The sequence below is a fragment of the Apteryx rowi genome, unplaced genomic scaffold (genome assembly GCF_003343035.1).
Source record: "Apteryx rowi isolate R43461 unplaced genomic scaffold, aptRow1 scaffold_160, whole genome shotgun sequence".
Classification (NCBI taxonomy): Eukaryota; Metazoa; Chordata; class Aves; order Apterygiformes; family Apterygidae; genus Apteryx; species Apteryx rowi.
In genome coordinates this window covers 1,695,468-1,718,502 of record NW_020447864.1, presented here as the reverse complement: position 1 = coordinate 1,718,502, position 23,035 = coordinate 1,695,468, and the positions used below count along the sequence as shown (strand labels likewise).

General features: G+C 47.0%; 1 protein-coding gene across 1 annotated transcript in view; it reads right to left on the bottom strand.

The window, feature by feature from the left end:
- Positions 1 to 556: 556 nt before the first annotated feature.
- The window catches only part of MDGA1 (MAM domain containing glycosylphosphatidylinositol anchor 1), a 103,194-nt gene continuing 80,715 nt past the window's right edge, over positions 557 to 23,035 (bottom strand). The window contains exons 14-17 of the mRNA XM_026059837.1: positions 22,479 to 22,613; positions 4,664 to 4,794; positions 2,614 to 2,722; positions 557 to 973 (exon numbers count right to left, since the gene is read on the bottom strand). Coding sequence (XP_025915622.1) covers positions 882 to 973; positions 2,614 to 2,722; positions 4,664 to 4,794; positions 22,479 to 22,613 — 467 coding nt within the window. The 3' untranslated portion in view covers positions 557 to 881. The remainder of the gene's footprint in view (positions 974 to 2,613; positions 2,723 to 4,663; positions 4,795 to 22,478; positions 22,614 to 23,035) is intronic.

The window sequence follows — 23,035 nt, the reverse complement described above, 5'->3', positions numbered from 1 at the left end:
CTTTCAAAGGCCAGTGTTGCAGCCGGATTCAGCCAGGACTTCTCCACCTCTCAGCATGGTCCACGCGACGGGTCCATTCCTCATCCATCTTCTTTGGGCTAGAGGGTGGGAAGCACAGAGAGGTGGAGAAAGGAAGGCAGTGCCAGCCAAAGCAAATCACACACGGGGCACTTAAACACGAGAGCCTGGAAGATGCGGATGTGCAGAAGCACATGCAGTGTGAGGCAAGATGCTCCGGCCACCAGCACGTGGGGCAGCTGCTGCCCCACATTGAGGCCAGCAGCATGTTACTGTAGGGCTCTGCAGCTGGAGTGGGGCAGCCGCAGCCCGCAGGAGGGCCTGGAGAGCCGAAGGGGAGCACTGCGGCCTATGTCCACCAGGCAGTGGACTCTGCAGTAAAGAGGGTAACTGTTCCAGTAGAAATTTGTGCTTTAATATATCTTTGTTTGTTTAAAACAAGTCCCCACTTCCCTGAGGAAGCCCTGTCCAACGTTCCCAAGGAAACATGGGGGTGGTTTTTCCTCCTTCATTTGCTCTTTACATTTCTTCATTCCTATTTTTGTCTTTCATTCCTTCTTTTCTGTGTGTTTCTGTTTCCTTCCTTCCTTCCTTCTGCTCTTTCTTTCTGTCTCTCTCTCACACACACATGCTTTTTTGTTTTTGTCTTTATTTTTTAATTTTGTTTGTTTTAGACATTATGACTTTCTCAAGGAGTCCTCCAGCTCTGAACCAGACCCCTTCGCGTGATCATGCCTATCAGTCTTTGGTAACATATGGACACTTTGGTGTGCCAGTGAGGAGGGGAGGAAGAGGAGCAGAGGTGGCTGAGTAGGAAAGGAGCAGGAATGTCTCGGTCCGAAGACAGGAGCACTTGCTTGCCATCATCTGAGCAGCACGTAAAGGAAGAAAGTCAATGGGCCATAAAGACAAGGGCTGTGCAGGACTGGGACTCCACTTCCTGGAAGAGCAACCGCTACCAGCCAAAGAGAGAGAGAAAGAGAGGCAATTACTGATGGGATAGATCCAGATGTATCAAACAAGTCAATGCACATTAGTGCCATACCCTGCCCTCCCACCCCAAACCATGAAGCACATCCCAGATCTATTGAAAGATCTTTCTACACTTCCCTGGACATTTTCAAGGCTTTCTAAAAATATTCTTTTCCAGGTCAGGAGCAAATGTTAAATCTTAGTTACTTTTGCAAACCAACCCTCTCTTCTTCCCCAGAAGACTGAACTTGAATCAAAAAAAAAAGTTCTGTTGGTATTTTGGCTAGAGCTTGGCCAATCTAGGTTAAAACAGACCTAGAACTTCACCTGGAATTTTAAAATTTTTAGGGTATTCTGACTGTTTTGAGGTTTTGTTTCCCCTTTCACCTTTGGAGTTAAAATTGCTGAAAGTGACTCTTTCTCAAAAAGTTTTTGTTTCTGATAATTATTCTTCCTTCAAAAATAAATTAAAAAATTACATCCTGCTCGCAAGCTTCTGATTGGCTCTGGTCTGTATACACTGAACATTGGCTCTCCTGCCCACTTGGCGCATCTTGTTGAGGGTGTAGGCAGGACTACACTGAGGCAAGAGGCACACTAGTGATTCTCACTCAAGGACTAACATCAGTGCACCTTGCTATGGCTTTAAGCTATGATACATGCTAGTGAGACTGGAATTGTCTCCATTTCTGCAGTGCTGGAACGTGAAAGATGTGGTTGGACTGAGATAGGGCTAGTGGGATACAAAAGGTGATGACAGAGGAAGGATTTAGCTCTGACTTTAAATTCATAAATCAAGCTGTCTTTTTTTTGCCTGAACAATGATTGTTTTGTGTGTAAATACCTTACTGGTGTAAACTCTGAAGAACAAGAAATGCGACAGTGTTGAAGACCACTGTACAGCTAATGGGAATGGGAGAAAATCAAGCTGAAGGAACCATAAGCTGACTATCTGACTCTGATGGATTAGGCTGGGGAATTATCTCCCCAGGGAAGACATGGAGCATGGTCTCATGGATGCTTACAGCTTAGCCGAAGCACCCACTGTGAGGATCAGGGGGAGAAGCAATATCCAGCTCAGGTAGCCTGCTCCTACCCCAGCATGTGTGATACTCTGCCTGGCTATACCTCTCTGCTTGGAGGGAAATGGGAAGAAGCTCAGTTCTCCCTGGCTCTAGGCCCCAAGATGCAGAATATTGTTGCTGGAGAAGGACTGACTTAATGCTGCAGAGGCCCTTAAAGCCTGAAGATCTCTCTCTTTCCAAAGTTCTTGTGTCTAGGGTTTCTGGGAAACAAGATACTGCAGAAGCCTTTAGCTACCTGTGATGTATGTCGGGGATGAGATCCCAACCCCAAGATATTAATGCAGACTTCAGCAAGCTGGCATCTGGCAGCACAGTCCCTAAAGGATCTGGTTATTCCTCTGAGCTCTTGCTGACTCACAACTACAAAGCACAACTTCAAGGGCCTGGCAGCCCCTCTGCTGACTGAAACAGTCAGACCATCTTGCTGGGTCCCATCCATTCATGAATGTGGTTCGAAATCAGCTGAACATCCCTAGCACATGCATTCATCTGTGCACTCACACTGACTCTTTTTCCTCTGAGGTAAGCACACTCTCACCCTTATTTGGGCCAATAGGTTTCCTCGGACAGTCCCCCTTTTTCAGAGTGACATCATCGATGGCAATGTCCCCCTCGTAGCTTGTGCCACGGATGCCTTCGAAGATGATCTGCAAGCAGAGCAACAGAGCACAGAGTGAGGCTGAGGATGCAGAGGAACCTCTCCCTTTGGAGGAATAGCCTTACTGCGGGGCCCTGCAGGGACGAGTAGGGCACAGACTGGCTGTCATAAGGTCCCAGCAGCCCTAGAGGGAAAGTCCCTCTTTCTCACAGCCTTAGCCATTTCTCAGGAGGGTTCAAACACTAGCAGCTGACTTTTATGGCAGTTCCTATTCCCAACCTCCCTCTTCTCTCGCAGGGGCAATGCCTCCTCTCACAGAATCCAAAGCACTTCCCCGAAAGAAAGCTAATGCTGCTCATGGCTGCTCCACGGCCATCTCAGGACACCATGCTCTTCAATACCTGAGGCAGCTGTCAGGCTGGTTCCCTGCAGGGGGCCTGTTTCTGGGCTGATTGATGGGTCAGCTCCTGGCCTCCCACCCTCGCTCCACATCAGGAAGAGCAGGGAGACTCGCCCTGCTGTTCTCCAAGCTGGACAGTTGCGGCTGTGTCAGCCTCAGCTCCCTCAGTGGTCCCCATGGTCCCCCGCCTCTGCTGGCAGCCTGGGTACTGCTCAGTCACTGCCTGCTGGGGCAATGGGGAAAGGCAGAGAGCAGCAGTCCCATCCTGTCCCTATGCACTGAGCCCCAGTTGCAGCCCAGTGCTGGGGCTGCAAAGCCCTACAACGCTGCAAGAGCCCATCCAGCACGGAGGGGCACAGGGGGACTGTTCAGGGCTGAGTAATGCTCAGTGCGGTATAAGTCATGCTGCCGAGTGCACTATCCATCCCTATCATCCAGCACATCCTCAAACATAGGCCCTCTCTCTTCCATCACGGCAAATCCACCTCCAGTCATGACTTTCCTCCCATTAACGATTCCCTCTCATCTTATTCTTAGCACTGGCAAACTCATACCCACCTCCCCCCAGGAATAGCTAATACTTGCTCAAACCACAGTGAACATTGAAAAAGACAAACCACTGCACAGCCTGCATAGGTCACTCTGAAACAACAAGGCAGTATGCCTGGGGTGGACAGGGAAAGACAGAGCATGTGTGCACATCCCCAAGTGAATGATTCCTCCCTATTTCTTCAGTACTCATACGATCTGGAGACTGGGCCCCACAGCTTACAGGACCAACCTCTGTGCATGTAAGTTAATGCTGAGTGTGTGCAGAGTAACAAATGAGCATGTAGAGCTCTGCTTTTATTAAGTATTCTGCACTAATAAAACAGCCAATACTGAACAGCACTTGCAAGAGTAACTAAATTCTTATTTATTATTTTGTAGTACTCAAAACTGTGCTGGGTGTTTTGCCACAGTACCACAACTTAACAGCCTGCACAGGCCCAGCTCTCACAAGCTGTCGTGCAACAACAAAGTAACATGTTGGGCACTAATATCAGCAATAAAATCTCCAGTAACAAAGCAGCACACTTCCCTGGTACTCATAAACTACTCTACAAGCAGTAGATACAGGCCACCCAGTTCATATTCACAGGCAGTCCTACACTCGTAAGCCGGAGAGATAGTGAGGGTGGGCTGATGTAGCGCACACTATAAGAAACCTCTAGCACTCAGAGTCACCTTACACCAACAGGCTGGCACGCCAGGGCCAGCATCCTTCAGCTGCTCAGGAGCAAGAGACTTGTTGCACAGACCTGGTGCTTAGAAGGAGCTCTACAACAAGCATCTCCCAGATTAACAATAATCAGCAAATTTATAGTACCAAACCACCTCTTGTGCATAACAGAGTTGGATGGTTTCAGAGACAAGTGGATTTGATTTTCATGCTTCCACTAAGTTCTTGCTGGTGAACTTTCCAGGCAATCACTCTCCGGTGCCTGGGAGAGGAGAGCTCCCCCATGCCCTTCCTGTGTCTGATCAGCCCCTGTGCACAGATGCAGACCCATACTGGGAAATCTCTTACTAGCTGTGGACCTCACTTACCTGGAAGGGCCCTGGTGGGTTGATGGGAACATGTGCTTGTTGCCACATGTTCCCCTGGTTCCCACTGAGTGACCAGACCTGCGTGTCGATGGCCCGCTTGTTCCGCACACGAACCAGTAGATTTAAGGAGCCTGTAAGAAAGAAACTGGGCGCTGGCATCATGGGGCAGGCAGGTAAGCCAGCCTGCTGTGCTGACAGCCTGGGGTGGCTCTGGGGCCCAGCCTTATGCCACCATCACATTCACATGCCCCACTGAGACCAGAGGCAGTCTGCAGAGCCCCAGCGCCACGGTATCCTCTGGAAGGAGCCAGCTTTCTCCTGGGCTGACACAAACGCGTCACTTGTAATGTTTCATCCATCTGGGCTATTCAAGTGAGGATACAGACCCAGATGAAGACAGAGATGATGGGATGATGAAAAAGAAGCTTGTAGCGTGGCTGGTGCGGCCCAGTGCAAGAAACAGCTGACAAAAATGCTGTCTGCAAGGCACCTCTGGAGGTGTCCAGCCCAATCTACTCTTTGGAGCTGTCTCCAGCTCTAGATCAGAGTAGCATGGCTTTGCCTGGTTAAGTCTTGAAATCCTCTCAGGAGATCAGCTTTTCTTAATGTCCAATATGAACCTCCTAAGCTACCGTTTGTGGCTGCTGTCCCCTGTTATATTGTCTAATACCACTGAGAAAAATTTGGCTCCATTATCTTTGTAATTACCCTTCAGATAGTTGGAAGCCAAGGGCTGATAGCAGCCTCCTCTTTACCAAACAGAGTAAGCCCAGCTCCCTCAACCTCTCTTCCCCRGGATTTCCCCCAGGTATCAGGTACCATCCTGATAACCCTCTGCTGGAGCCTCACCAGCTTCTCCACATCCCTCTTCAACTGGAGAGCCCAAGACTCACGTTCCCCTCTCCCAGTTCACCACAAGCACATGATGTATACTCTGTAGCGTAATGCCTTCTGGCTGCCCCTGGCCCTGGTCATTAGCTGCAGAAATACGACCTGTGTGCTCAGTAGCTACTTGCCCTGGATGCAGGTCTTGGAGCAAGAAGCAGTTCTTTGCTAGCGCTGGGCAGCATTCCCTATACTACACTGCCTCTCCCTCCCAGCCCATATATTTTCAGAGTGACACAAATACTCTGTGAATTAGCACTGAATTCAAGCTCCTTCAACCAAAACAATTCCCGAAAGGCTTTGTCTGCCATTAAAACAAAAAACAAAGCCAACAAATCTCAAAGCATTTCCATTTTATGCTTTGAAAAAAGCGTCACACCCCCACTACCCTCCACCACAAATGAAACTATCTCAATTTGTCTTCCAACAGTATATCTTTTAGCAATCTCTACAACTGACTTTTCTTTTCCTTTTTTGTTTCAGCGAAAATAATAGATTTTTAAACATTCGCTCTGGGTTGAACTGAAACACTTTTTTTCTTTTTTCAGTTCAGCTTGTGAACTGAAAAAAACAACCACAACCCTAGTCACACTGTTGCTCATCAGTGTTTCTGGTCTCCATACACAGAAGTACTACATCTGAGAGCAGAGAGGCAATAATAACCCTTACTTATATGCCCATATTCAGACTGTGCTTAGGATACTGCATTCCAGTCTGTGTATGCCCTTCTGAAAGGCAGCAGAGAGAGGTCATGGAAAGAGACTGAACAGTCCTTTCTTATATAACCTCCTATATGATATCTTGACATTCTTCCTTCTTGGCACATCAGCCTTAGGGTCATTGTGTGAAGGACATGGACTTGGAAGTACCCCTGTTGAGTGGCTGGCTATCAGAAAATCATAGGGAGTTCAGAGACGTATAATAAAGATGATGAAATTTTTAGATTCTGAGTGTCTGACTTACAATAAAAGATTAAAAGAATGAAATATAATATAATTTAGTGAACTGAGAAAAAAAGGGCATGGTTATCACCTGGAAATATTTTCAAAAGCATTAGCACTAAGGGAAGGAGTCTGTTATGCTGTCTCAGAAAACTAGATGAAGGCCTGACTGAATGGGGAGAGAGTGAGACTGTGAGTCCAAAAGGGAAAAAGTGTTTCCCTGAGTTGTCTGAACATCACCTGGGATGAAGTCAGACTGGGGAAGGAGACAGCAGAGCTTACTGCTAATTTCTATAAGTCAAATCTGAATAAGAGAAAGGGGGAAAATATCCTTCTGCCTGGAAATAGCTCTGTCAAATGCCCTTCCCCAGAGGTACCCAGCTTCCCACATTGGATGCAGAACATAACCGAAGATGAGGAGTGACACAGCTTGTTTCTCTCTTTTGATGTCAGCAGCCACTGCATGACTCCAGAGCTGGTAAGGTGAGGGGTTGAAAGTGAATGAAGAATTAACATGAAGCTTCTAGCAAGCAAGGATTAAAAGAAACCATCTGCTATTCCAACCTCATTCAGGGACTGCAGCTAGGATCCACTGTACAAGAGCTTGGCTGAGCAGCCAGCGCTAATACAAATCAGGCAGCAAATGAACTTTGGTGCCCTAGGAAAAAAGGGAAGGCAAAATACAAAGGGACCCAGAAAAGCATCTGGAATGCAAATTAGTGCCTCCTAAGCACTGGCTGTGAATGCCTGGCCTAAACCTAAACCAAGCCTGAGCGTATCCTGGCTGACAGCTTCGTGTCCTCACACCTTTTGGCCCCCAAATCCTCTAATAAAACTATACAGTGTATAAGCAGATTTTTTTCAGATGGTTTCTAATTAGCAGAGAAGTAACCATCACTGTCTACACATGGAAAATTGAAGGTCAGGACAGCTGTGCAATGTGCCCCTGACAGTCTTACAAATCAGTCAGAGCTGCAAAGGGAGGTCAGATCTGCTGCTTGTAGCCCTACCTGCAAGTCCCGCTAGCTTACAAAGCCTCCCCAAGGCTGGGAAGGAACCACAAAACCTCCCTTCACCAGTAACACTCTGTCACCAGGAATGTGCTTCTGGGAGGCACGACAGAGACTCCAAGTCCTTGAACTAAATAGGGATGAAGCCTTTGACACATCTGAACTGGGCTCACATAGGCCTTAAAAACTGTATAGGCCTTCTAGTGTATTCTCCTCTTCTGTGTGTTGGTCTGTCACACTCTGTCAGTCCAGTTCAAGGCCATGTGTCCTGTGATGGAGGTGCTTGGAAATAAACCTGCAGATCTGAGCTTCAGACACAGCCATATAGCATGGCAATCCTATGCTACAGAAAGCCCTGAGTCACCTTTCTAATCGCTCAGAGCTTCTTAATCTATACTCTTCAGTCTGGCCAGAGAGCCAGCTGTGTGATGGAAAAAGTGCTGCAGGGCTTTGTGCTTTCCAAGTGAAAGCTTTGGGTTCAGCCCACTGTCCTAAAATCAAACCTTGCTTCAGGTTCCCACTTAGAGTCTTCAAAATCCATAAGCACAAGGTAGATGAAGTCTCTGACTCAAATGGAAAGAGAGGCCTACATAGATATTGGTAGTGTGAGGACTGTGAGGACACGTGAGTTGGTGTCCATAGCTCTTGACTTCTGGTGAACCCACAATTGCCCACACCCACCTCTGTGCAACCTGGTGACACCCTTCTCATGCCTCATCAACTATCCTCACTCCCTGTGTAGCTTTCAGCACATCACATGAGTTCAGACCGAATCAGCCACCTCAGGCTTGTAACATCCCAAAGGTGCCTTCTAGAGACTATATATCCAAATGCCACTTTGCAGGAGGTGACCAATGCACACGTCACTGATGTGTGGGGAGTAAGGACCTCATTCCTCACTGTGACACCGACTTGCCACATGATCCTGAGCAAATTGCTTTTACCCTCTGCACTTTACTCATGATATCATATCATATCATGCCTCATGATATGGAATGATATGATGATGATGAAGAAGATAATAACATTCACTAGCTTGGAGGGGAACTCAGAAACGTACCAAACATTTTATGAGTGCTCTGAGACCTTAGAAAGAAGATGCTAGAGAATGGGAGTGCCTAGCGTCTTCTGTCTTTCCATTGGTGACAAACTGGAGAAAAACCAAAGTGGGACCTGCTCTCCAGCCATCATGCCTTCATCAGTGGAAATACAAAAGGCTCATCCGGGTTGTTCTTGAGTGACAGCTGCCACAGCCACCCCTTTAGCTTGGTTTTATACTGCAGTCATGCCCAGCTTCCTATATCAGAATCCACATCCAGCTGGCCAGTTTTGTTACCTATTTCTGTAGTCGTCCTCCCTTCTTCATCTCCTCCATCAGATGTTTCTGGCATTTCCTAAGGGCACTTGGTGGTGATGCACATACAAAGACAGGCCATCTATCTAGTGGTAAATCTCCAGCCGACCAGAGACAGAAGAACACAATGAAAATCCCAGGACACCAGAAAGCCTGTTGGTATCTCTTCGCAAAAAAGGCAGTCTTAACATCTGCCTTGTAATCTGTATTATTCCTTCTTCCCAATCAAAAGGAAGAATAAAGGCTAGCCATGAGTGATGAGGAATCAATTACAGTGAGCGGGAGCCGTACCTTCTGCTGCCTCCCTTTAAGACCAAAGCTGGCATTTCAGGAGAGCGGCATTCACACAAAAGAGCACCAGCTGGGCTGTGAAATACAGTAGCCCAAGGGATGCCTTTAAATGTTACTTTCTCACAACACAAAAAGGTCTTCTCTCAGTTTCCATGGGATGGGGACTTCACTGTCATGCTGCAAATTCACACTGAATCACAGAGCAGATTCAGAAGCACTGGCACAGGCAGTACCAGGAGGGAGGCAGGGTCCGCAGTGCCAGGACTTGAGCACAGTCCATGTGGGATGGCAGAGAAGGCAGAGGTTTCCGTGAGAATTTTCTGCAGTGCAGCTGGGAGGGTGAATGCTGGGGTGAGGTATGTGGTGTTTGACACACAGCTCAATAAATGAAGTATGCGTGGAGGGAAGGCAGAACAACTGAAGGGAAGAAGTGAAGGGAGTATAATATTGTGAGCAGGGTGATGGAGGTTTGTGCCCCACAATGCACAGCTCTGTGGGCTGCATCAGGAAGTCAGTCAGGATTCACAGCCAGGAGCTGGGCTGGCTGTAGGCTCACACGCAGCATGCAGGCTGACCTCACTGCAGCTCCCAACAGCCTTCTTGTAGTATACCTGCCCCGGGCTGGGCAATCTCATGAGATCAGCTATCCACAAGAAGTTTTGCCTGCAGCCACAGTTCAGGCTTGGCATCCAGCTGAAACCAGCCAGACAGGGGTATTCCCCTGAAGCCTCCATGGAAATTCCCACAGTATTTCAACTGTAGGCAAGATAAACTGAGGTGAAAAGAAGAAACAGATTCAGGGCAGGAGGTGTCCGGTGGATTGAAAGAGATGCAGTGTGGAGACAACTCAGACCACACAATAGCCTGGGAGAGTCACTTGTAAAACAAATGTGAGGCCTAAAACCAGGCAAGGGAGAAAAGGGCCCTTACCTTTCTAACAGGGGCTTAGAGCACTTCCTCAAGTGTGGTTTATTGTAAGTGATCACAAAGTAAAAGCCCAAAGCTTAGTGCAGGCAAATCCCAGGAGCAAACTAAAGTTCCCATAAGGAAGCTATTACTGTTCATAATCCCCAGAACAACTACAGGACTCTCTCTCTCCTTTAAATGGATGTTAATGAAAAGCAATCAGCAGCAGGCTGGTGTTCTCAGTTACAGTGCTGTGGTAGAAAGTTACTGCTCTGAGAGGGAGGAAACAGAATGGAAAAAAGAATGGTAGCATGAATAGATACAGAGAATATCAGCCTGTACTAAGGCATAATTTTTAGGAATGTAATCTGTCTTCATGCCCTGATAAGATGTATCTACTCTTTTACTATCTCTAATGATGCTTCAGACATTAACATATGCTAATAACATGGAATAACACAATTAAAGCCTCTTGGCTGCTTTCCGATCGTGATGACCCAGGACTTTATTTCACCATGTTTTTAACTGGTCTCAGCATGATGTGCAGGGTCCCCTGTGTCAGGTCAGAGAGTCACTGCACAGACCCTTTCCTGTAGCCATTTCCTCAGTGATTTCAAAGCAGTAGGGTTCAGAGATTGCATACATACCAAGGAAACCAAGTCTTTGCCAGGGTTTGGAAAGCCCAACTATCCCAGCTCTACTTGTGAGGCATCACCTTCAGATTTAGAGAGGCACTGAGCATGGTCAATGCTGTGTCACAGGCCTGCTAATTGCTATGGTATTCTCTTTTACCTTAATTACGGTGGGGAAGACTATGGTGAAAGGGCTCAACAGAATCAGTGCCCCCAATTCCCTGCTGTAGCAAGGCCTTTCTGAGGATAAAAACATCAATGTGTTAAGTTTTGATTGGCAATGTTTCCCCTACAGCAAACCTGTAAAATTGCTTACTTGTATCTGGCTATAGGGAATTTTCTTGGATTTTACTGTGGATTCAAAAAATCAAAGAAACAACCACATTTCAACCCTGACCTCCTAAACCACCATCAAATGAGGATGGGCTTGAAGCAATATTCCCTGACACAGCAAAGCCAATTGCACAGGTTGATCCATGATCCATCACTATCCAGCCTGCTCGGCGTGCATATGAATGTTGGGATGGAAGGAATGGATCAGCAGAGAAGCAACAACGCAATTCTGTTAAGAGGCAAGGTGGACATGTGATGGGCAACCTGAGGGGGATATATTTGTGGGGAAGGGTACCTGGGGACTGCAGGCATAAATTCAATTGTATGGTCATGCGTGTCTCGTGTGATGAAGAATGTGAGCGCTAATGGGAGGAAGGCAGGCAAACTACAGCTATAGCTTCTTCTCTCCAGAATATCCATACTTGCCTGTGTGCATGCAGAGCAGATGGTGATGTGGTAGGAGCAGACTTGTAATGGAGCTATGCTTGAGCTCCTTTGCTCATTTGCTCATTTGATCCACGGACTAATTAGAGAAAGTGCTGGCATAGAAAGATGAATGATGAGAGACATCCATCTTTGATGCTGTTTCTACAGAACAAAATCCTGCTACCCCTTTTCATGCAAAATTCCCTCAGAGGTTGTTTGCAATCAGTAACAGGTTTTCTTATGCATGGACAACAGGCTTAAGGAACTAAAAAAAGGAAAATAAAATCTCTACACTCTGTAACATTAAACCAATGCTATGGCAGAAAAGCAAGGGCTCATCTAATATGCAGCCAGAACAAAGCAGAGGGAGGGTATGAAGTCTGGTGCTCCAGGATTGCTGAGCAAGGACAAAGATTGAGATGCCTCAGGCTTTTCTCCAACTTCACTTCAAACTCATTACGCTATCTCGTTTAATCACATCCCTTTCCTGTACTTAAACTTTTTACAGGGGAATAGGGGACAATATGTACAGAATGTTCTTCCCTACAGGCCAGATGAGGCATCTGACTCCCAGCTCCAACCCCAGCTGTGTTTTCACAACCCCTGAACACAGCCTTGGATAACAGCTCTGCTCCCATGTGCCAGCTCATCATGCTGCTGTGCTGCATGATGCCTGCCCACATCAAACACAGGAGTCATTATGGCGACTCATAGTGGATCTAACGAGCTGGGCTGCAACATTGGTGGGATCAGTCTRGGAGCAAGTTCCCTCTGCCTATCCCCCACTCAGCCTGAGGCCTGGCTGCCTTCAGTCTGGATGCTCAGCCTATTAGTTTCCCAGTCCCCAGCCTCCCCATCCTTCCTGGAGACCTCTGCCCTCCACAGGTAGAGGGAGACAAGGAGGGAGGCTGGTGCCTGCCACTCTCTCTGCTGGACACTTGTTTATTTACAGCCCAGCAATGTGGAAAACAAACTTCATCTTGAGCTGAGCGAATCTTCAAATACCTGCATTGCAGCATGGCAGGCCCGGTGGTGAGAGCATGCACCCAGCCAGTGGGGACAAGACAGCACGGTGCTTCATCATGGGATGGAGATCCCCACACAGGGGTTCAGCCTGCCTTGCTACAACTCCTTCCATAGGGGCATACACAGCACCGCATCAGAGGGCACTGTCTGGACGCAGAGAAGCTCCCATTTGCTCTGTGTCCGCTGGGCCATGGTAATTCACGCTAATACTTCAGCTCCTTGAATATCTCCTCAATAAGCAGTATGTATGATATTTTACCTCTGCCCATACATCCATCTCTCTACACAGAGAGTCTTTCTCATGGGATTGCTCACTCTTTAAGAAATACCATCAGCCTAGAAAGGGTAGCATTTGCATTATAAGCAAAATCATATATTTATCTGAAATGTCTCCTATTGTTTTACAGCCCAGACCTYCCTCTACAGCTTGACTTTATCCAGAGATCCCTGTAAAAGGCTGAAGATGTGCATCCTTAGGAACCTCCCTTGCTCTCCAGTCTAAGAAAGAAAGAGATGCATTGTGGAAAGAAGTCAGCCTTGACATTTCTCTAGAGATTGAGAACAACTTGTATCACCTCATATTTGGGGCTTGCCTTTTGCTCCTAGGGAATTCTTTAGTAAAAATCCTCAGTATATAAAAACACACAGGATGAAACCTACCTAATGTCATAGAACCGGGAGGACATACATCCCAGTCGAAACACAGCTTTCCATCCAGCCCTAAGAAAGGAGTGGAGAAGACCTACAATCTTTCCCTTCTAGCTATRCAGCCAGAGAGTTCACCCTAGTCTTTTGGGAGCTCTCCAAGCAGACCTGTAACAACACAATCTATGCAAAGGTGGAGCAGGCAGAAACCAGACCCTTCCCAGACAGCAGTGTTGCCTTCCTTGCTGAGTTTGAATAGATAAACTAGACAGCTGGATCAAATTCTTGTTTTTGTTTGTTTAAAGTAAACTCCTCTTCAGTGAAATTCTGTTGGGAAGGAAGATATACTAAAGGTGCAAAGTGATCAGGGAAGACTAGCTGATAAAGGATAAAGGATAAGTTCAGAGCTAGGAGCTCAGCAGGGCCACAGTTGTGGATGAACTCAGTACTGCCTCTGACTCAAACACAGCCAGTGCAAAGGAAGCCCACATACTCAGCGCTGAAATAAAGGCTGCTGCTGTTGTTTCTCTCTCTGCAGCTCCCAATAAACAGGCTGGTCCACGCCAGCAAGAATTCAACCACGAAGGCATTCAGTCCCTCAGGGCAAGGTGGGCAGCTGCCTAGGGCAGCAAAACAGCCCTGGTCCTACCACTTCTTTGGCCTTTATCATGGCCCTAATCCTCCAGAATATGGTACCATCTCTCCTTTGATTAAATGAGCAGTTGTGGAAGACTGCTTGGAACCACTTCTGGTGGACATGTGGGGCCGGGGAACAAAAAGCATGTGGATTAGCCTTTACAGGCATGCGATGGGGAAGTAGGGCTGGGCCCCAGCTTCAGCTGCTAGCAAGCATACCTGCACAGGGTCTCAGTGTATACAGATGGGGCTCTTCTGGGTCCCCAAAGGAGGCCTAGAGTGTGATTTGGTGTAGTCAGACTCCAGTTTGTCTTGAGTAGGAAGACAGCTAGTGTTAGCCTTCCTCAGACACTCCAATCCCTCTCCTCTCATTCTGAGTGGGGCCAGGACCTGGCAGCATGAGTCACTCACTACTCTCCTAACTTGAGCACTATAGATTAAGCATTTAAATTCACCTCAAACCCCAGAAGGGGTTGCCTGGATTATGGTCCTAAAGCCTTACAGGGAGACCTATTCTGGTGAAGCAGCTGTGAAGAACAGCCTGCATATGCAGCAGTGCTGGCCAGCCTGGGGACAAGATCAATACATTTCCTTTGTACCTCAGATGAGTGAGCTGCAGCAGCCCATCTTTCTTCCCTTTGGATGCTTTCTGGGACAAAGCTGTTGAAGGCAGCCAAGAAGCTCCTTCCCTACTACTGTTGCCATATCCAGTGACCCCTAGAAGTGCTGGGTAATGCCTTAGAGAGAAGAGGCTGGTCAGAGGGAAAATAGGAGTACGAGGAACCTAGCAAGAAGACCATGTGCAGGTAACTTTCCCCACCAATTCTGCAGACTCAAGAAGCAGAGCAAACCACAGTTCCTGTGAGGTCTGCCTGCTCCTTGTTCACCCTCTGTTTCATGACATGCCCAGGTGCCTCCAGGTAAATGCTCTCTCTTCTCCCAGCTTTGATACTTGACCCTTTCATCTTTGCCACCAGAGACAGCTGGGTAACTTTGTTCAACTCATGTTCTCAGCTCTCAGACTGAGAGCACACACTGCACTCAGCTCTCTCTCGGCTTAGCTGAAACAGAAGTCTGCTTCATAGACACTACCAGGTTTAAGAGAGCACAACCACCAGGCAGGAGGAAGTCTGCCTGCTTCCCTTCTGTGGGCAGTCTTTGCAAAGACTTCAGTCACAGAGGAAGGAGCCTCCTATAGCCTCCAAAATACAAGTGAGGTTTGGGGAGAGGTTTCCTAACAAAAGCCCTGCAGAAGCAGATGTATGTATGATGAGGAAGGCTTTGCACATCGCTTTTCAATCCCTATCAACAACCTATTTCCCTGTTGTCACCCAATCTGTGGTCTCTCAGTCCTGGAAGCCAAGCACAGGGCAGCTGCACAACCACAGGGTTTGAAGCAGATGTGCTGTTTTAGTGCAATGCCGAAGTAGGCAAGACAGTAAGAATGAGCAACTGAGATCACATATTCTTCCTATTGAACTGAAGACTGCTCCAAATCTGCTCTCTGGTCTCCTCCTCTGCCTGACACAAAGGAGTCTGTGAGACATCAGTGTTTCAGGCCTGGAAAGCAGAGAGGCCAGTAGCCTTTTGGTTCACTTCAGGAAGGCTGTTAAAGCAGGTTCTGTTCCCAGCTTTGATGCAGGACGGATTATAGTAAGAGATTCCATTCCCATTTCATGGCTGGCTGCACTTTCCCCAGGAAACTTCCAGGTGACATGCTGTGCCAGTGAGACTCCCAGCCTGGATCTGCTAACTCCGGCAGTTCAGATGTTGGGATGCCTGTCAGATCTCTGCAGAGCTCTGTTTGGGACAGGCAGTCACCCCTGGAAGCCACAGTGATGACTAATTCTTGCTGAGCGTTTTTGGATTTTCTGGGAAGCATTTCAATATATGTTACACAGTCACACCTTGGTGAAGTTCAAGAATGGGTTGGGGCTGTTGCATGAGTAGTGCAAAATAGTGATGACCCTTTTTGACCCAGTCAGAGCATCCAGGGGCTTCTCCGGAGATGCACCTGGAACAATCATCAACACTAGTCTCCACTTGTACTTTTACGGTACTGGGCACTCATGAAACAGTTAATGTTCCATGGAGAGAACAGAAGAGTCACCTGGGAGTACTAGGATATGCACTTAGAGCTCCCATTTCCTCTTAAGTGTCTGTTAAGTTTTGCATCTAGCAATTCCAAGGTCTGAATAATTGATGCAACACCTGACATCTCAGGAGGTGATCAGGTTGCAGTATATCGTTACAGCTACTCAACCCTCTACAATACTTCCGCTGCTGTGGGCCAAGTCTGAATAGGAAGACTCTTTGCTAACTGTGCAGAGGAAAGGGGGAATCACAGCAGCTTCCTACAGGACAACTGCCATGGTGACTCACATCAGGTGAGCAGGACCACAGATGATCTTTAGGCATTCAGGGCATCTGTAAATGAATCTGTGTCAACAGTCTGTGTCCACTGACATCCTTCCCAATAAATTCTGCAGCAGGAACATGGCAAAATCATGGCTTGTAAGACGGCAGAAGAGGAATTTTGAAAAAGGCAACTTTTCAGTGGCTATCTGCACTGGGAGCTCAATTCAGAGAGATCCAATTTTAGTGGGGGGGAAGGAAAGGCAGGGATCAGTGCACCTAGATTTAAGGTAATTAACAGAAAGTCTGCATCAATATAAAGACATCATGGAATAAACACAACATACAGCCAACCCACAGATGAATCTCTCTCCCTGTTCTCCATATATTTTTTGCCTTTATATGCCACGCTCTTTGGGTTGGGAACAATTCAGTCCCACGTCTGCAAATTGTGTTAAGCATGCTGTTGCTAACTAAACATCCAGTCAGGGTGTAGACACACACTATCTACTGGGCTCTAGCAAGAGTAACTGAAGGGAGTTCTCTGCCCTGTGTTATCGGGGAAGTTTGATTATATGATCTGTTGGTCCCTTCTGGTCTTAAAAATCTATAGATCTGTGGCTCTAATCCAAAGCCCACTGAAGTCTTTAGAAAAACAATGACTTCAACGGCCGTCAGTTCAGAGCTGCTGTAATCAAACCTACAGAGCCTGAATAACATTGTACAAATATGTAGTTATCTTGACAGGTATTTATACTCCTGCTCGTGATGATGGTATCTGAGTAACTTTCAAAAAAAACCAAACCACAGTCTATCTGAGGGGTCCATATCAATACAGCTTGCTGTGGACGAAACATTCATGAAATATGCATCTATCAATGGACAAATCAGTAAAGCCAAGAACCCATCTGAACAAGTGGGAAAAGAAGGGGTTAACAAAGACCGACTAAATTTTTTCATTACAAATTGTTCACTTAGTTCTAACTGCAACTTGTTTTCAAGAGTCTAGAAGGAAGTGAATCACTCTCATTAGGAAAATCAGCCTTCCCTCAATCAGTCCAGTGATGTAATCTCTAGAGCATAGAACAGTTGCACTGGAGACAATGGCATGGATTTCATAATCTATGTATTTAGACATTAGGAAAACTTTATACCTCTGGCAAAATGCAGCTACCTCCAGGGTAGGGACTGACATCTGTATAACTGCAGGCAGTAGTACAGTGCCATATTCTTAAGCCAACAGAATGCATTTATCCATGAGGTTTGGTGGGAGCGAGGGAGCTAAGATGTTGAATTTTACAAAAAGCACCCCTTCAAGGTTCAGATCATTTTTATATTGACATAGCTGGTATCTATCAATCTGTGTGACCTGACAGCTCTCAGTACTCTCACTTGTTATAAAAAAGAAGCAGCCACACGACATCCCCTGCTAACACTGGCTCCTCCTGCAGTCATCTACCATTACCTCTCAGACACACCTTTGCACCAGTTGCATTATTTGAGTTGAAGAAATAAAGAAGCAATTCAGCTTGTCAGGTCATCCAGATCTGTATTCCCTACTCAGCAGGATGGGGTCAGAGGTGACATCAGTATAAGTGGACCGCTTATGACCTGATTTCCTCCACTGAACAGCTCATAGTTTTCTTGAACTTGGATGCTGTGGCAAGTGGTCTGATCATGGCTCATTGTTTCTAGTGACTCAGACCTAAAATCCCTCTTAATCAATCGCCAGCACTGCCTCTCACAGTAGTTTACGATTTCCTTGGAAGCTACCCATCTTGTTTATACATAGGTCAGACCCTACTTAGCTGGCATGATCAGATAAGGTTCCTGTCAGCACTGAGCTGGAACAACAGCACCTTTAATTCTCCAGCAGTTTCATAGAAGCTAGACTTATACCAGAAAATTAGTCTGTTTCTGACTTCTGGGAGAGGAAGCAGCCAAAGTAAGACTGTGACACTACCAGAGCARAAAGCAAGCTCAAAGTATAAAACTGTAAGCCAAGAACACGGTCTTCAGCCATTGTGTTCAACCACAACCCAGCTCTTGAGCCCCAGAACCTGCCAGTGTTACTACAGGGAGCAGCTGAACGTTCCCAACTTGGGAGATACCCCAGGACTCGGAGGGCTCTTTTTCTTCTCAGCCCTCTCTGGGGCCATACCTCATTCTGAGCCTGGGTGTAGACTTGCCAAGACAGTGACTAGCTTTATTAAAAATACAACAAAAATAGTTTGGAAAGGGGATACCAGTGAGCTCACTAATCAGAAGGAAACTAAAAGAAAGTCCTGTTTGGATGTATCCTACATCACTGTTTGGATGTAGGTACCCCCATGAGTGAGTAAGCTCTTTTATCCAAGTGTTCTTCCCATGAGCACAGTTAATGGCTCACAAGATAGGGAGCAATTGAGTTAGTGATCACTGAACCATGGAGACCACAATGGCAACACAAAAAGCTAAATTCACTGTGCCTGAAATTTCCTACTCCCTCTAAGCAACCTTCCTCCTGGGGACCGACACTGAAAGCAACTCTTTCCACAGGGTGTGTGTGAGTATCCTGCAATGGGCTAGAGGCTGTTTGGATCATAACCTGACTGCCACTGTGGTAAGAGACATGACAGAGAGATGGCAAGGAATGGTGGTGGGAGCAGTCCATCRGGGACACGTCAGCACGCTGTCCGTTCAAACCATGTCCCTCCCAGGCAGCCTCCAGGAAGCGAGGAAGAGGAGTCTGACAGCTGAAGCAGGGACTCTCAGGATGTTCCCCAGCTGTGACTCTGACTCACCAGGACAACTTGACAAAGATACTTTTTGGATTGGTGATTGGTGACTGCCTGCCATGGCTAAACTTCTCTCCTGAAGGAGAAAGGTGAGAAACAAGCAACTCCTCATTTGATATATCTGTGCCTGCCCTAGGCACCATGGTTCTTGAATGCTTGGTGGAAAGTAGATTTGTCCCCCTTCCTTCACACTGATTTTTGTGTTCAGTTTTGCAGGACCATAGGGCAATGTGAATGCTCACTCCAGAAGGGACTGGAGAAAGGAAAATCAATGACCAAATAATTCCAGAAGAATGGGAATTGCCTCCAGGGAGCTCCCCTTCACCCTGCTCTCTCACCAGCTGAGAGATATTCAACATCACCCTGCTCTGCTAGTCGCTGAATATTTTATACCATGGCTACAAACACTCCATTTGTATTCTGTTTCTCTCTTTCGTCATATCTATTATAAACAAGCAGTGTCTGGGAACTCTCCCAGGGAAGATTTGCCTGGATGGCTATGGATATTTTATAGTCAAATTGTGAGAGTAAACCAGCTTTCAAGTTCTGTAGAGAGAGGGAAAAAAAGGTAATAAAAGGGTTATTAAAAAAATAAATAAACGTCGGGTTTTTATAAGGCTTCTTTTCATAGTGACAGAGAGTCAGATGGCTCCATGATGGAGATGGAGCTGCTAGGAGAGGCTTGGGCTAAGAGATATCCTATTGCTGGCACCATCTGCCAATAGGAGCTATCTGATATAGTTTTACTATATGCTACAGCTGGGCAGCAAGGCTGGCATCTGGCTTGGTAGGACTAGGCTGACACGAGGTGAGCCAAAAGCTATGACTGTGTCTGCAGGCATCAGGGACAGATGGCTATAATGGCAACCAATACAAACATGGCCCAGGGTTGTAGCCACCCCATCTTTGCTACTGTATCGTCACATATGTGATACAGCTAGGAGGCCAGGGTCTKTCTCCTCATTTGGCAAGAGAGGTCCTAGCATGGAGGCCAGTATCTGAGGGGGACTCTCTCCTCTCCTCCAAATGGGTGCTAAAGGGATGGCAACAAACTGAGAAACTTGCTTTGCCTTCAGCCAAGCTACCAGTTCTCCGTGGGACTCCGATAGGACTTCAGCCACCAAGGACATCAAGCTAGGCACCATCTAAGCAGACTGAAGATTTCTGGCTGGATTCCCCAACCTTCACACAAGCAAAACCAGTCAGAAAGTAAGGAACACACACAAGAAATGCAGACTGATCCATTAGATCTGTTGTTGGAAAGGAGCGTGTCCTAAATGCAGACTGGTTTGTGCAGGTGTAGGGATGAAGACAGCTATGCTGGAGAGCTGCCAAAGGCAGAAATCCTCCAGGATTAATAAGTAGCATAGTGGGAATGGTGAAAAACAGACAATTTTAGAGTTACCAAACCCTAGTTTCTTTTCCTTGAAAGGTCTCAGCTTCACCCTGGTGCCCTAATATATCAAAGAGAAGCCAGAACAATTAGAGGTTATCATGACTGGCCCAGTAAGAAACTCCAGAGAAGAGAGCAAATACAAGGGATTGAATTTCAATTTGTGTGGATATATTATGGGTTCATAGACCAAGCCACATCTTTAACAGACCAAGAGAAAAGAATTTTTTCTCATTTGTTTTTCTCTCATTCTCTGATTCTGTCTCATCAGTCTAATTTATAAATAATTTATTTGTTCTCAGCTGAGCAACACCTGCCCTGGGAAATCATCACACAACATAACATTAAACAATCTATCCACTTCACACAAATTTAACAGCCCCTCTGTGTAACAAGAGGGGAAACAGGGAGCAGGCAGGGGACCACAAATCAACAGGGAGAAATCAACAGATATGAAAGGTGCTTGAAGCTGGGGAATAGAAAATGGCACTTAGTGGCTTTCCTAGGTCTTTGGAGTCACTGTATCTTTTGCGCTGGGCAATTTGTGGGTGGAACAAATGAATAAGAGTTAAAATGCTAAGAACCAAATGTCAGGAATCAATTTATTCCTGAGCACCAAGTCTCTGAACAAACCACCACATGAGCTATCAAACAAAACTCTCTTCCCATAGTGAGCAAAAGCAAAGAGGGGCTTTTTACTTTCCCAGTGAAGTGTGCTTGGGAATAGGACACACAGTTGTATGTCTAAAGGAAACAGAGCAAGTGGAGGCTTCCTCCCCCTCATCTTCTTTCCTTGCCAGTCTCCCACATCTTCTTTCCTCCATTGGTCTGTGCCACCCTTCATCGCAATGACAAAAAATGAAATCCCTTTCAGAGATGTCAGGAGAAGACATGCAGGAATTAGGCAGCAGAGCACGCTGACTAGAGTGGAAAACTGCAAAGAACAAGGTAATACGCCAGGCAGCATCAAAGGCTGGACTCTGTTAGCTAAGCAAGTCCAACAGGCTCAGGAAAACCTGGTGTGAACCGGGACTGATAAGGATCTTCCCAAACAACCTGCCACCACCAGCATGAAGACACTACAGAGCAGCCCATCTACAGGGGAAATGCAGGTGCACAGAAACACTGCTGACCTAGCTGGACTTCAAATGTAGAAGGCAAATGTGAGTCTTCAGTGCAAGGACAGAGATGGAGACCTGCTCAGAGAACCACAGTCCAACCCTTTCCTCCCTGCATCCACATGGTCAGGGTTTCAGCCTGGCCCTCACTAAGACAGGAAGATCCTAGATTTTGGAGCTTAACCTCTCTGCTTGGCCGCACACGTGCACAAGGATGTGATGACTAGTGTCCAGAGCCTGGTCCGTCCCAATGACATCAACGGTGCCAAGGTAGAGAGCTGTTAATTAACCCTCTTTACTGAATGGCAGACATATCTCTGCCTGGGCCCTGATTTTTCAGTCAGGCTGCAGTCCAGCAGGTGATTAATAACCCAGCGTGCTTTGAGAAGAGTGCATCTATTATTCAAATTAATGAAATTATAATCAAGAGGTGACGAATTAGCAACTGCTCCTTGACTGGCTATGGAAACTCATTAGTGTGCCAAGCACTTTTGTGGTGCTCACTGCACGTGTAGGCTTGCTGCTAGAGACGAGTCAGGCAGAACAGACAGCCCCCTCAGCAGGGCTTTGCCCTCGTCCATGCACCCTGCCCACCCCAAAACGGTTGCAGTCACCACAGCACGCTCTGGTCCCACAAACCCCCTCTGCCTCTATGTCCTCTCTGATGGATGTCCCTTTCAGCTTAGGCTCCACTGCCTAGATCAAGGTGCCTACAGCCATGAGTGAGGGAAATACGGGCAAACACATGTACAATGCTCTTTTTGTTGAGGGTGGGAAGCCTTATGTTAGTGGAGGTGCAAGCCAGAGGGGAAGGGGTTGGTGATTGACTGCAAGATACAGGCCTGAGAACAGGTTGTTACAGCGCACAATCCTGACACTGCTGGCATGGGTGTATGGGGACAAGTGTTTGAGGACAACAGCCCGCCCTGGTGCTGTGAGCACTGCAGTCAGACTCCCAYCCACCTGAATCACAGGCAGTGGTCATGGCTGGCAGAGGTGAGGCTGGAGGTCTTCCCCTACAGCCATCACTACAGTGGGATTACCCACCTCTGCAGCCAGCACTGCCCCTTCCCCAGAGGGTACTCACCGATGTGCTTCCCATACATGTGGTAGTAGAAGGAGACACAGTAATACTTGGCAGTAATGTTGTAGAGGGGGCTGATCAGCCGGGCTTTGTCACCTGTCACCCGGGGCCGAGATGCCTCGATGAACATGTAATAACCTACAGAACAACAGGGAGTGGTGGAGAAAGGCAGTACACATGCAGTCTCCCTCCTTGTAATCGATGGGATGACAGAGGCTGGGAAACAACACCTCCTCTAAGAGATGTGGCCTTGTTCTTCTCATCTGTTCTGCACCAGAGCATGATCCCATCCAGAAACACTCACAGAATCTCCTTAGGTGCCTCACCTGCCTCTGAAGTATTTAGGAGAGAGCAGGAGAGATGGCCATCAGCAGATTCAGTGTGAGCACATGCAGCAGACAAGTCCCTGAACATGAGTGCACACATCCATCTGGGTGCAAAATGAACCTTTCTCCTGCAGCACGAGGAGCCCCAGAGCTGATTGCTCTGTGCAAGAAGGGAACCAGAATGTGAAAGGAACTAGAAAGAAGACAGTGAAACCAATCCGGCCTAATTCATCT